The 13,810-nt window shown below is 34.7% G+C and overlaps 1 protein-coding gene and 1 pseudogene across 1 annotated transcript in view; one reads left to right on the forward strand and one right to left on the reverse strand.

Moving 5' to 3' along the window:
- The window catches only part of Ascc3 (activating signal cointegrator 1 complex subunit 3), a 312,705-nt gene that overhangs the window by 144,140 nt on the left and 154,755 nt on the right, over nucleotides 1-13,810 (reverse strand). Inside the window, exons 23-30 of the mRNA XM_055616194.1 lie at nucleotides 12,914-13,012; nucleotides 11,150-11,318; nucleotides 8,500-8,720; nucleotides 6,574-6,659; nucleotides 4,709-4,875; nucleotides 3,823-3,968; nucleotides 3,598-3,718; nucleotides 859-1,001 (exon numbers count right to left, since the gene is read on the reverse strand). Coding sequence (XP_055472169.1) covers nucleotides 859-1,001; nucleotides 3,598-3,718; nucleotides 3,823-3,968; nucleotides 4,709-4,875; nucleotides 6,574-6,659; nucleotides 8,500-8,720; nucleotides 11,150-11,318; nucleotides 12,914-13,012 — 1,152 coding nt within the window. The remainder of the gene's footprint in view (nucleotides 1-858; nucleotides 1,002-3,597; nucleotides 3,719-3,822; nucleotides 3,969-4,708; nucleotides 4,876-6,573; nucleotides 6,660-8,499; nucleotides 8,721-11,149; nucleotides 11,319-12,913; nucleotides 13,013-13,810) is intronic.
- Nucleotides 9,670-10,230, forward strand: LOC129683449 (anaphase-promoting complex subunit 15-like; annotated as a pseudogene).

A 13,810-nucleotide genomic window follows, 5' to 3' on the forward strand; every position in this document is an offset into this window, starting at 1 on the left:
ATATAGATATTTCCAAGTAAAAGTCAGGCTCTCTACAAATCTGTAAGATAAATGTACTAAAAAAGATAAACAACCATAGAAAATTAAGAGACAAAAAAGAGAATGAAAACTAGTGAAAAAATATATAACATGTTCATCAACAAAAATCCAAGGTGTAGATTAAAACAAAAAGATAACACTTTATTTACATACAGTGTTATCTTTACAGTGTTAATAAATTACAATGAAATGAAAGTGTGAAGCCTTGCTCTCTTACACCACTGGTAACTCATACAGCATGGTTGAACAACATCAGTATAATTGTTTTAGGAAGCAATTAGTAGTGTAAGAAAAGCAGTAACTATGTTCTCTGAAGAAATAATCCTAAAGATACAATTTGCAACAGAGAAACTTGATTATTTAATTATATAAAAGCACTATGGAATAGCTACATAGCGAAATAAAACTGTATAAGGATAAAATTTTAATTATTAAAAAACATAAAGGTAGTTTTAAAGTTTACTATACTGATTAATATTTACTGTTTTAAATACCGATCATGTCATTTTTCTAAAGTTAATTTAACAAAATAAATTATAAGTTGTACAAAGGAAAGAAATACTAAAAACTTATAAAAACATAGTTGAATATAAATATTAACCATAATGCTGTTAAACAAAGGGAATAATGTAGTATCTATATGTGAAGTAAATGTTTTAATGGGAATATCAGAGGAAATGCATGTAAATATTAACATTGTGTAAAGGTAGCACAACAATGTACTCCTTGTTTACTTCTATTATAGAATAAAACTAAGTATGATAAAACACTTAATTCTCCTCATGGAACAGCATTAACTTGAAAAGGCATCTCACTTACCTCCTGCTCATCCATGTTCAACCACTGCTTTGGGTCTTCCTCAGTAGCCAGAAAAGCTATCAACTCTAAAGCTGTAAGTCGAGTTTGACGTCTTGATGAGACAAATATCAAAACAGGTTTGGCTGGAGAATGACTCCTAATTGCTGTGGAAAGTTGTGGGAATGAAATATTAAGTCACTTAACTAAAATACATAAAGGTCATTCATGGGGGTTCTTAACTTGGTCATGAAATTTAGCATTATTTTAGGTAGTAGAGGTGTCTGGCAGGACACTAGAAAAGTGACAGGCAGGTTAAGATGCTGGCCACAGCACAGGAAAGATTTACAGAATCTTACATTGAGTTCTCTCTATCCCTGAGCTTGTTTCCATGATACTGCTGCTTGTCTAAGCAGTGACATTAACGTTAGAGTTCTAGGATCTAAGGAGTTCAAGAAAGCCCTGAAGAGTGAGGAAAATGTGCAAGAAAGAACAACAATAACACACAGGTTTCTGCTCTTTTGGTTGTTATCAGTAGATGAAGAATTAAGATGTATTTTAATTTACAAACTGCAACAATACACAGCTAAGTGATAGATAGCAAGACTGTTCCCCTCTGACTTTGGAAATACATGTGTGAGGCTACAAATGGAAAGAAAGGACAGCTGAGAACAGTAGAGTAGAGGTGCCTAATGCCTATCAGGGAAGGGCATGGCAAGTCAGCACACAGAGGACTGGAGCACTATGAAGCCTGGGTAACAAATAACTTTTTTTTTTAAGATTTATTTATTTATTGTTTATACAACATTCTGCCTACATGTGTACCTGCATACCAGATCTCACTACAGAAGGTTGTGTGCCACCATGTGGTTGCTGGGAATTGAACTGAGGATCTTTAGGAAGAACAGCCAGTGTTCTTAACCTCTGAGCCATCTATCCAGCCCAACAAATAACATTTTTAAAGAAATACTTAATGTGACACATGAATCATTTGGATTATCTGGAGAGTGGCAAACTGGTACAAAAAGAACTTTTATTTAAGTGGCACTTTCAAAACAGTGCACAAGGGGGTTGGCTGCAGGTGGAGAAGAATCATGAAGACTCACTGTTCAAAAATGTCACAATGATGTCTAACATCTTATATACTAATCAAAATTAAAACCTAGTTGTTTAAAAATTTTATTAAAATATTTCCACTTGATTTATTTTTTGAACTGTGAGCTGCAGAACCTTGGTTTTTTGTTTTTGTTTTGATTTGTTTTGTTTTAAGTGGGCTGAGAAATCAGTGTTAAAATGGATATACAGATGTGTACTTGACTATATACCACAAGTATACGACAGTAAGTAAGGCTAGCACAAATCCTATTTCCAAACTCAAAGACATCTAGAAATCACTCACTGAAGGTCTGACAAGTAGTTCGTAGCACAGGGCTGAACTGACACCGTGCCTAAAAGAAAGTACTTCAGGTCTTTACTATTGACTATTTACACAATGCAAGTGCTTCCTGTTCTGTAATGGCGTGCAGCCAGCCATTCCTTATACAGATAAAAGCAATTTCTGTAACAGATACTATGAAAAATCAACATTTATCCTTATTTTTTATCATTTACCATTTATTATAATACTAAAAATATAAATGATAAATCTGTTATAAATCACCTTAAAAACATAATGTTTAAAATACATACTCCTGCAATACTGGTATCATTTATATAGACAATCATGAATGATCTGTTTCTTTTCTAAACCTCAACATTTAATGTGTTTTACTGCTGCAAGAACAGGTGTGGCTGAGCAGCTCCTGGCAGATTTATTGTTCATTAGTGATTTTGTACAATGCTTCTGTGGAGGTGTAAATAATCTGAACTGCCAAGATGGGTCTCCAGCCCACAATCAATACTGTGCTTCTGTCACAGGCTAATTACAACAGCTAAAAAGTCACCTCACTACTGTCACCTCACAATCAACAGCAGTACACATTAGAGAATTTATTTTGTAGGTTATTTTTAATTGATACAATAAATATTCCTTCTGTAGTCTAAATAAAACATGTTTCAATAAAACAGGTATTAGTCCTACGTTTCTCCTATTTGCTTGATTTGTTAGAAAAGGAAAAACCAAAACCAAAACATGAAACCTATAGAAAATTTAAAAGTAATGAATTGTACAAGTTGTTTTAAATTAAGACTTATCTATTTTTATTTTATGTTTATGAGTGTTTGCCTACGTGTATGTATGTATGTACGTACGCACATCATGTGAATGTCAGGTACCTTGCAGAGGCTATAGACATCAGATGGCCTGGAACTGGAGTTACAGATGGTTATAATCTGCTATGAGGTACTGGGGATTGAGCCCTGGTCCTCACCAAGGGCAGTAGGTAATTGTAACCACTGAACCATTTCTTTGGCCATTGAACTGTCCCAAGTTCTATATTTTCTGTTGCTCTTATTTATCATTTATTTAGCTATTACCTAACATATAAAACCTTGGATGTCTAATATTAATAACATCTACTTTGTAAATTATGATTATGTATCTTTCTTATAATGTCATTTTGATTTATGAAATACCTCTAATTTCCCATTTACAAGTCAATAATATTTAAGTTCCTCAATGGTAATGAAGATAGCTTCTGAATGTTTATATCTGTGGGACCACTATTACAGAATTTCACAGAAACTGAAATTATTTTGAATGTATTTAATAGTTTCTATCTATACAGAATGCTTATTACTTCATTTCAAGAATCTGATGCTTACCCTGAAATGCGGGCTTGTTCATACTAGCCATGCGTGGGCAGTAATGTTGACCTGGGAAACCTTGAATGTGAACTTCCAGTGGAACTGGGCGAACTGATGGTCGGAAGTTGAACAAACCCATCTGGTAAACATAAAAAGAAGCCAGTTATACATTTTATATTGAAGAGTGCATCACAACTCTATACTGTTAAACATAAAAACTGTTGCTGAATAATGTCCGCATACCTGCTTAATGTTGAGCCAGTCAGCAAGGTCTCTGGCATTAGCTAAAGCAGTGGACAGTCCTACAATTCTAACAGGCTTCTCTGTGTGTGATGAGATGAAGTTTGTTCGAGATACAATGACTTCTAGAACTGGACCTCTCTCTTCCCCTAAAATTTAAGAACAATGCATATTAATCATTTAATAAATCCATAATGGTTACTGAAGGTAGAGAGTCAGAGTACAAAAATTTCTTAAAATGCTTGGAAGCAAACTACTGTATGAATGAGTAATCTCACTTTTGTGTGGATATCCAGAGAAATTGAAATCAGTATGCCAAAGAGTTGTATGTACTTCACTGTTCATTATATTACTATGTACAATAGATAAATAATGGCTAAGTGTCCACTCACAGATGAATAAAGAAAATGATGTACATAATGAAATAATATAATGCAATAAAGGAATGAATTCTTATCATTTAAAACATAGATGAGCCAGAAGACATTAAGCTAAGAGAAAAGAGCCACACACTGAGAGAGAAATTTGCATCATCTAGTAGAATAAAATTATATATATATACATATGCATACACACACATATATATGTCAAATGCAAGGAAACTCAAAGAGAAGAAACAGATTTCCAGAGGATGGGAGTGGTTTGGTGGGAACAGGAAAACTGAGATACTGGAAAGGCACTTAGTTTCAGTTAGAGCAATAGGACCAAGAGACCTACTGAGCTATAGTTAGTGACAAATATTTTAACATGACTTAATCATTACACACTCTATGCAATTAATACAACACATTATACATCAATAATATATACAAATATTTGTCAATGACATTATACTAATAAAATAACAACAAGTTTTATAAAATTCTATTTTTCCTTGAGTGGTACCTACCAAGCAGATGGATCTCATCGATGATGAGGATGGTGACCTTCTGAACATAGCTCCTGTTCTGCCAGCTTCGGCTGACCCCATCCCACTTTTCTGGTGTAGTGACAATAAGGTCAGCCTTAGCAATGGATTTCATGTCTGGAGTCACATCCCCTGTCAGTTCAATAACTCTAGAGAGAAATAAAATGGATCCTCAGAAAACATAAAAGCTTGGACAGGCTAAAACATTTCTCTTTTGAAATTAAATTTTATAATGCTTAAAACTACTTTATCTTCTTTCACAAAAAAAATTTCTGAAAGGAAACACTTGAGTATTAATACAGGAAGCCACACAATAAAGAATGTGTAAACAAAAATAAACTCAAATCAATTATATGCAACTTACACATTTACATAAGTGCCAAGCTAGCTTAATTAGACATAAATCAATTTGCCTATTTTATTTTATAAAGCTGAGTTGCTATCTCCTTGCCCTCATAGTGAACGAGGTAGGCATCTTATTATTCTCTCTCTTTTGTCTTTTTTTTCTTTTTGAGACAGGACCTCATGTAGCCCAGGCTAATTTTGATCTCAGTATGTAGCCAGGGATGAACATGCACTACTATCCCTCCTGCCTAAGATTACAGACATGTGTCACCATACTTTATACTTTTTAAAAATTTGTTTACTTAGGGAGCGGTATTTTACTTAGGGAGGATATTTATTAAGAATAGAATTATTTGCAAGCTTAATTTAATTTCTTAGACTAAAATATTCTATAGGTAAGAGAAAAATGTAAACACATTGGAATATAAGCAAGATCAGAAATGGCAACAAAATGGCACCTTTCTCAGGGGTCTCAGTTTCACAGTGAAAAAGAAAGTAACCCTTGAAAGTATGGAAGAGGTATGTGTATAACATGTAGATAAAATTAGAGGTAAATTCCAAATTTTAATTAATATTAAATAATTTGTTTTGATTTAGTTGTTGCTTCCCTGTTTAGTTTTTGTTTTGTTTTGTTTTTGAGACAGGGTTTCTCTGTGTAGTCTTGGCTGTACAGAACGCCCTTTGTAGACTCGGCTGGCCTTGAACTCACCTGCTTCTACCTTTCTAAGTGCTGGGATTAAAGGTGTGTGACACCATGCCTGGCTCTAAATAATTTGTGTTTCTAGATTCAGACTGAGGAAAAAAAAAGATAGGGGAAAGGTTTGTTCCTCCAGTGAAAATGTTCCCAGGGCTGGAGGAATTTACGCTGGGTAGTCTGTGACACTCCTGATGCACAGCCATTTGCTTCGTATTCTGAAGTGACTACATACTCATTTTAATTTCAGAAAAGGTACAGTTCACCTAATTCCTTTTCTTTTTCTTTTCCAATCTCTGTAGAGATGTTGGTTCAATTAGTGCCTAGTGGTCATTCCTCTGTGGAGGTGACACAAACTTTTGAATGTGTCATTATTTACTTGGAAGTGTACTATGGCATAGTCTTGCTGCTGAACAATACTGCAAAAAACAGTCTTGTCAGATACTAAAATATTAACTAAACGTAGTTAATATTTTGATCTTTTTAATGAGTAATTTAAATGACAATACTTTTAAAGTTATTTCTAGAAGTTATTCTCAATCACACCAGAAAATTAGATAAATTACCTTTTTTGGAATAAACCAATCTTGGAAAGGTATCATGTCAAATCAAATAATTCACATTAAGTAATTAAGGATTGCATTTTCAGACTTAAAATGAAATACTGATAAGTCTAGTAACAGCAATAAACTTTTAAATAAAAGAATGAGAAAAATCACTGAAAACATGAAGCAGCTTTACGTAACTTTTAAATTTGCTGTTCACTTTTACTTTTCAAGACCAATTCTGAATAAAAATAAGAACTTACTTTTTACCAAGTTTTTCTTCTATTCTGATTTTCCAATCATCCATTCTTTCACGTACTAGAGCTTTGAGGGGTGCAATATATACTGCCTAAAAAGGGAGTACAGACAAAAGGACTCATGAAAATAACAGCATCTTCGAATAAGAAATACAAACTTTGTCAAAGCAGAACAATGTGGGGTTTAACTACAATGAACATTACATTCTTAAATTAATGAAGGGAACACCATAAACTTTAACTATATTTATGCAAAATAAGGACAATTGATATCATAAACATCAAAAAACAAAAAGACATGTTCATTTTAGAGTATTTTAAAAAATGGAGATATTTCATGATGACACTCTATAGTCTAACATAATGCAAACAAACAATTATGAAATAACACATTATATAAGATTAGAGTCCTGTACAGAACTTACTTTACCTTCATGGAATACAAAAGAAAAGTTACCAATCCTGAAGTTTAAAAGAGAAGCTAGCTGTTTAAATTTTAGTGCCAGCTATACAATTTAGCAGTTTTCCTTTTTGAGAAATACCACAAAAGTGGTCTTTGATAATGTAAGCAAAATAAAAACTATTATATATACCGAATCCTTGTTTTTAACATCAGGCAATTTAGTGGAGCTGTTCTAGTATGCAACGTGTTCTTTATGGGTCAATAGCCACCTAACAGATTGAAAAGCAGGAGAGTAAAGTTATGCAGAAAGAAAAGGCACTTACTTGGAAAACCCTCCAAAAACGAAGTTAAACATTTCTGAAATCACAATCTAAAACTAGCTCAACTTTCAATGTGAAGTACTCACATAATTGAAAGAAACCCTAAAGACTATATATGTATTATATATAATACATAAATAATAAGGCAAAAGAAACAGTATTGAGAAGATCAACGTCAAGAAATAGCTTTTCCCCTTTTATCTTTTGTATTTTTCTGGTTTCAGATCACTGATTTCAAGGAAGCTGAGAAGAATGATGGTTATGAGGGAAGGGAATAAGAGAATGGGGAGATACTGTTCAAAGGTTAGAGGTTACACTCGTGTAGAATAAATAAATTCTATAGACTGTATTACAACATGAATGGAAATTGCTGTGCCACATCTGAAACCTCCTGAGACTAGGTATTAGTGTTCTTAGCACAGAACAACTACTTGAAGTGGATAGGTAAGCTACTTTGATGGTAGTAACCATTTCATAGTGCACATGTACACCAAAATATCACACTGCGTACCTCAAACACACAGTTTATTAAAAATAATGAAATCTTGGGAAAATAATCACCAATATTGTAGTATTGAAAACAACATAGAATCTCTCTCCATATTTCCTTTATATAGTCAAATTTTTCTTAAAGTAACAGCATTTCTTTCATATCCAAGGTATTTGAATGTAGGTTGCTGTATATCATATGAAAAAGGCTAAGAACCAGGTATCTTACCGCAGACCTACCAATGACTTGAAGATATAACAAGAAAAAGATTCAACTAGAGGGCTCCAAATAGGGGTAAATGATGATAATAATAATAATAATAATGATAATAATAATAATAATAATAATAATAATAATTATTATTATCATCCAAGGAAATTATTCTAATACTGATGTGGTCCCTTGGGAAATTCTTTGCCAGTAAACAATCTCTCTGGGTCCTGACAATATATTTAGAACTTCCTAGTTTTTAGAATAAGAACCATCTTTTTGGGTTGACTAAAAAATCACTCTTGGGCTAGAGAGATTTAGAGCTCAGCGGTTAAGAGCACTGGCTGCTCTTCCAAAGGTCATGAGTTCAATTTCCAGCGACCACATAGTGGCTCACAACCATCTATAATGTGAACTGATTCCCTCTTCTGGCAGATGTAAATGCAGATAGAACACTCATATACATAAAATAAATAAATCTTTAAAAAAAATATCACTCTTAAACTGACCTTTGAAGTTGGATACTTGTTGAAGACTCTAAAAATGGCTAGTTCAGCTGCAACCGTCTTTCCTGAGCCAGTCGGGGCTCCAAGCAGGACATTACAGTCTGTGTGATACAGTGTGTGAAATATCTGTGTCTGTACTGGGTTGAAGTGGCTGAAGTTATACAGAGCTTCATATGCTTTGCACCCCAAAGCTGTGATTGGTAAAGGCTGAAGGTCCAGCAATTCTGAAAAACATGACAGGTACTGCTATAAAATTACTGAAAACCAACCAATCAACCAACCAACCAAACAAACAAACAAACATTTACAGCTAGATATTGTTATTTCAAATAACTAAAAGAATTCTTAATTCTCACACACCAGTAATGTCTTTTTACACATTTGACACATCATAGTAACATGATGAATGCTCTTCTGGAAGGTTTCTATGATGCAACTAAGGTCTTTATTAATTGGAATAAAACTTAAAGGACAAGGTTACGAGGGTATTCCTGTTACAGAACAAAACTATATCTAAATTACTGAGTAAACAAAATAAAACACTACTTACAAACTTCAGTACTTTAACATTCACTAACAAGTTGAGTTTGATCTGTTACACACTGGCCAAGCAGAGGAGTTGAATAAGCCATTGCTATAGCTAGTAGTAACTTAAGAAAATTGGAACGTAGAGAATAACAGAAAAAAACAAAATCTGTGCCAAGAAAACCCTCACAGAAAGTAGATTTAGTCCTTTTTCATCAAATGAACTAGAGGCCCATGGAATTAGAAATTAAACAATTTAGAGACACAGTTATACATATTAACACATATTCCTAAGTATCAAGACTTCATAGTTTCATATATTCCAGAAATCTATCAGTAAAAACACTGTGGAATTACTGTCAAGATTGTTACACAGATGATGTTTATTTGAAGTTTAAATAAGGTTGAATTTTGAAACTTCAGCAAGAGGACATGGTTAGTTCTTCAAATGGAGGAGGAATGGACTGCAGAGGAGAGACTGGAAGGAGAGGAGAGAGGGGAAACTACACTCGGAATGCAAAAAAAAAAATTAAGAAAAAAAAGAAGTAAAAATATTGCAACATATGGTTAATTTTCTTCTTAAAAAGTCTACTTAAGAGGTCTGGGCAAGCGCTTCCAGGTCTTCGCTGGCTGTTGGCTCTCGTTACAATGAGGAAACTGAGGCCCAGAGAAATTAATTGTATTGGCCAAAGTCATTAGGAGCCAATACCTTGTACCCTTCACTCTTCCCTCGTGTGACTAAACACTGTGGTTTATCTGGATCAACCCTGTGTGGAAAAGACAGAGCTGCAGAAGCAGGAGCAGCAGTATCAGGCTTGGCTCCAAAGCACCACAGAGAAAGACAACAACCTGGTACCTATTAACAAGTCTGGCTCAGAGCACTATGATGAGGAAGATAAAGATGATGAGGGGAGTGAAAAGGATTCAGAAGATGATGAGGACATGGAGGACATGGATGAGATGAACGACTATCATGAGTCACCTAACGATGGAGAGGTTAGTAAGGTAGGAGGGGTGTAGGGGAGTGCCTTTGTTCCTAGGTTCCTGCCCCTGATCTAATTGACGGCCAAGAGATACAGAAACCCTGGCTCTACCCAGGGGCAGGATCTGGTTGAGGCTGGCTGATGGCCCTTCCCACCCACACCCAGCCCTCTTTTTCAGGTAGACAAGGAAGGCAATAAACAGGATCAGGACCAGTGGATGATCTAGGCAGTCAAGCCAAGGTGGCCTCAGGGTGATTCCAGGCCACCCCAACCTATTTTGCACCCACAGCCTCAGCCCCTCAGGCTGCAGAACCAGCTTATGGCTGCAGTGCCTAAAGCTTTCCCTTAGGCACTATGTCAGCTGCTGCCAGGACAAGGTCTCCTTGGGCTCTTCCAAGCCATCAGTCTTTCCTTAAATCCTTAGAGCCTGACCCCATCCCACCTTCCTGGCTAGTACCTCATTACTTGATTGCCAGGTGTGGTCCCTTTCTAACCCTCTTAATAAAGACACAGGAGTGACTCTTAAAACACAAACAACAACGAAAACGTCTACTTAAAAGTCAAAAAGCTCTTCTTTGCTAACTGCTTGATTCTACTACATGGTTAGCCAAGAGCTGTGTGTGTATTTTCCATGTCAGATTAAAATTGCTTCAATTTTCTATAAAAATGAAATCAAGAACGGAGGAAAAAAAAGGGACTCAAAGTTTGCAATGTCAAACAATGCATAAATATATATATATTTTACAAAGAGTAGAAAGTCATGAGCATGGGAGATCTTTCCATCTTCTGATATCTTCTATTTCCTTCTTCAGAGACTTGAAATTTTTTTCATACAAGTCTTTGACTTGCTTGGTTAGGGTTACTCCAAGGTACTTTATGTCATTTGTGGCTATTATGAAGAAGTAGTGTCATTCTCACTAAGTCTATCAAAAGTGACTTATTTTAATGCTTCTTAAAGTCAAAATTTAGGACATCAATTATGCATTATTCAATGTACATATAGATTTTCTCTGAAAAAAAATCTCTTTCTAAACTCTATTATCAAATAATTTAAATTTTCACAAATAATAAGTACAGATAAATTTCAACATTAAATAAAACTAATTTTGGAGGAAAGTAATGATTCAAATTCTTGTCACTTTTACCTGTATGAGGAGGATGTCTCTCTGGTAAAATCAGATGTTGGAAGTTGATAATGCAAACAGCCTCGGCTCCTAGCCATCTATCAGACACTGCTCGGATGTAGTATTGAGAAGGCAAAGGCTCAAAGATAGGGATTGTAAATACCAGAAGTTGTGCTTCTTTACTAATTACCTGGTGTGAAATAAAGTCTCAAGTCAATATGAGTCTTCTGCTACTGGAAACATCACGACAGTCTACTGTTAAGAGAGGAGTACTGAACACCAGATGTACAGACAGAAAGTGTACTGGAATTTAATAGCTGAGATGCTTAGGTGCTTCAGCAATTTGTATGTGATTCCCTTTAAGAATATGATGGACTCTTAGGTAAAGTTCATATTCATTTTGTGCTATTTACCATGCATTTACAGGTTACCATTTGATTCATTTATCAAAATTACTAAGCATCATTCACTCAATTACTTAACTTTCATCTATAAAATTCTAATTACTATTATAATATTTACCCAATGTTAAAGTCCTACCAGTACCTTAAGAGGAGCACTACAATCATTTGTAATAAATGTTTAATACAAAGGCAAACTCAACAAAAACAAATTGGATACCTGCACAAGATTTTTCAGCCTAAAGCTTCCCCATTATCTTTGACAAAAAGTGTAACTGCAAGCAAAACATCAGTCAAAGAAATTGTAAGAAACTAAGTTCTTAAAAAAAAAAAAAAAAACTGGGCCCAGGGTGGGCCTGCATAGACTGATGAATCAACCAAGGACCATGAATGGAGAGGACGTAGACCCCTGCTCAGATGGAGCCCATGGGCAGTTCCATTTCCATGTGGATTCCCTAGTAAGGGGAGCAGGGGCTGTCTCTGGCATGAACTTAAGTTTCTTGGCAGGTGGCCTAACTAGGCCACAGAGAAAGATGATGTAGATAGCCCTGATGAGACCTGATAGGCTAGGGTCAGATAGTAGGGGAGGAGGACCTCCCCTATCAGTGGACTAAGGGAGGGACATAGTGGGAGAAGAGGTAAGGAGGGCAGGACTGGGAGAAGATGAAGGAAGGGGTTATAGCCAGGACACAAAGTGAATAAATTGTAATAATTAATAATAATAATATTAAAGAAAAAATAAAAAATTAATTGTTTATTTTTTGAGATTATAATGTAATTTTTTGAGATATAATGTAAATTATAACATAATTTATTCCTCCCCCTTTCTTCCTGTCAAACCTTCACATAAACTACCTGCTCTCTTTTAAAACCATGGCCTCTTTTCTCATCAATTGCTGTTTATACATATTTGCATGCATGTAAACACTCTTAAATACAAAGATACAAACTGCTCAGTCTATATAATGCTACTTGTAGCTATTTTTCAGGGCTGAACTAAGTCTTTTATCTGTTACATTTTATCTTGTCACTAGATGATTCAATGTTCTTACAATTGTATGCATATAACTCTAATGTGTACTTATTTCATTTAATTTTTTATATATCTACATATTTTATATATGTACTTTACACATTCCATGATCCTGGAAGCCATGACTTAACACATGACCAAAATAGTAAAAAAGTTCTCAAACAATCATCACTTTAATCATCAATACCATTCATTAAATCACTGTCTTCCTTTAAAACAACAGAGGCAGTAATATTATAAAGGATTAATGGAATGACATCATTGAGAAATAAGACAAATGTCAGAAATTGTTAGTTCATTTTCTCTTCACGGTAGCAAAATAAAAGGACAGTCACATAGATATATATTTACCTGCTTTTTAAGAGCTAGAAAGTACTCTGAATGATAAATATGGTCATTTGTAGGATCTTCTACCCAAATCCACCATGGTTCCCCTACTGTTCCATGAACCTAGAACAGTAGTATTGCAGGTCTAGTAAGTATCACAATTCAAGACACAGGTTGTTTACACGGTCCTCTTAGAGAAACTTCAGAATTATACAGTCTATTAGTTGACTTGAAGTATGAAAGGAGACTTAACATACCCACAAAGCTGTGCAACTATAACACAGTATCATTTTAGAACATCTCACAACCTCCAGAATAAAGTAAATGCACGCACTAGTCATAACTATTCAGTATAGGTTACCTATTCTGAATACTTTAAGTAAATGGAGCAATACTCTGTGGACTCTTTGTGGACTCTTTATGACCGGCTTTTTAATCTGATTCCTTATGTATCAGTACTCACTCCTCCTATTGTCTATCAGTGTTTCACTGGATTAATATGCCATGTTTTATTTATCCATTTCAGGCTTGCTCCTTTTTCCTTACAAGACTAAATCTTGCTCAATCTTTCATAAGTGATCACATTCCCTGGGACAATTCTGATTCTTATAAGACAGTCAGTTCATGGAATTCTCTTGATAGCAAGCAAAGGAAAAGCTCATGACAAATATCTGTGCTGTAGGCTGAAAGAGTACAATGTCTCGATCAATTAAACAGTTAAATTTGTAAAGGGAAGTATAAAATATTTGGTTAAGTATTCAACAATGTCAGCAAAGCAGAGATGAAAAGATCCTGGACCCTGAATAGTATGATTAATCATGCTTGAGACATTGGGCACCATATACTTTTCCTATGGACCTTCTTCTGCATATTATCTATCTATCTATCTATCTATCTATCTATCTATCTATCTATCTATCT

Source organism: Psammomys obesus, unplaced genomic scaffold, assembly GCF_907164565.1.
Source record: "Psammomys obesus unplaced genomic scaffold, mPsaObe1.curated_primary_1811, whole genome shotgun sequence".
Classification (NCBI taxonomy): Eukaryota; Metazoa; Chordata; class Mammalia; order Rodentia; family Muridae; genus Psammomys; species Psammomys obesus.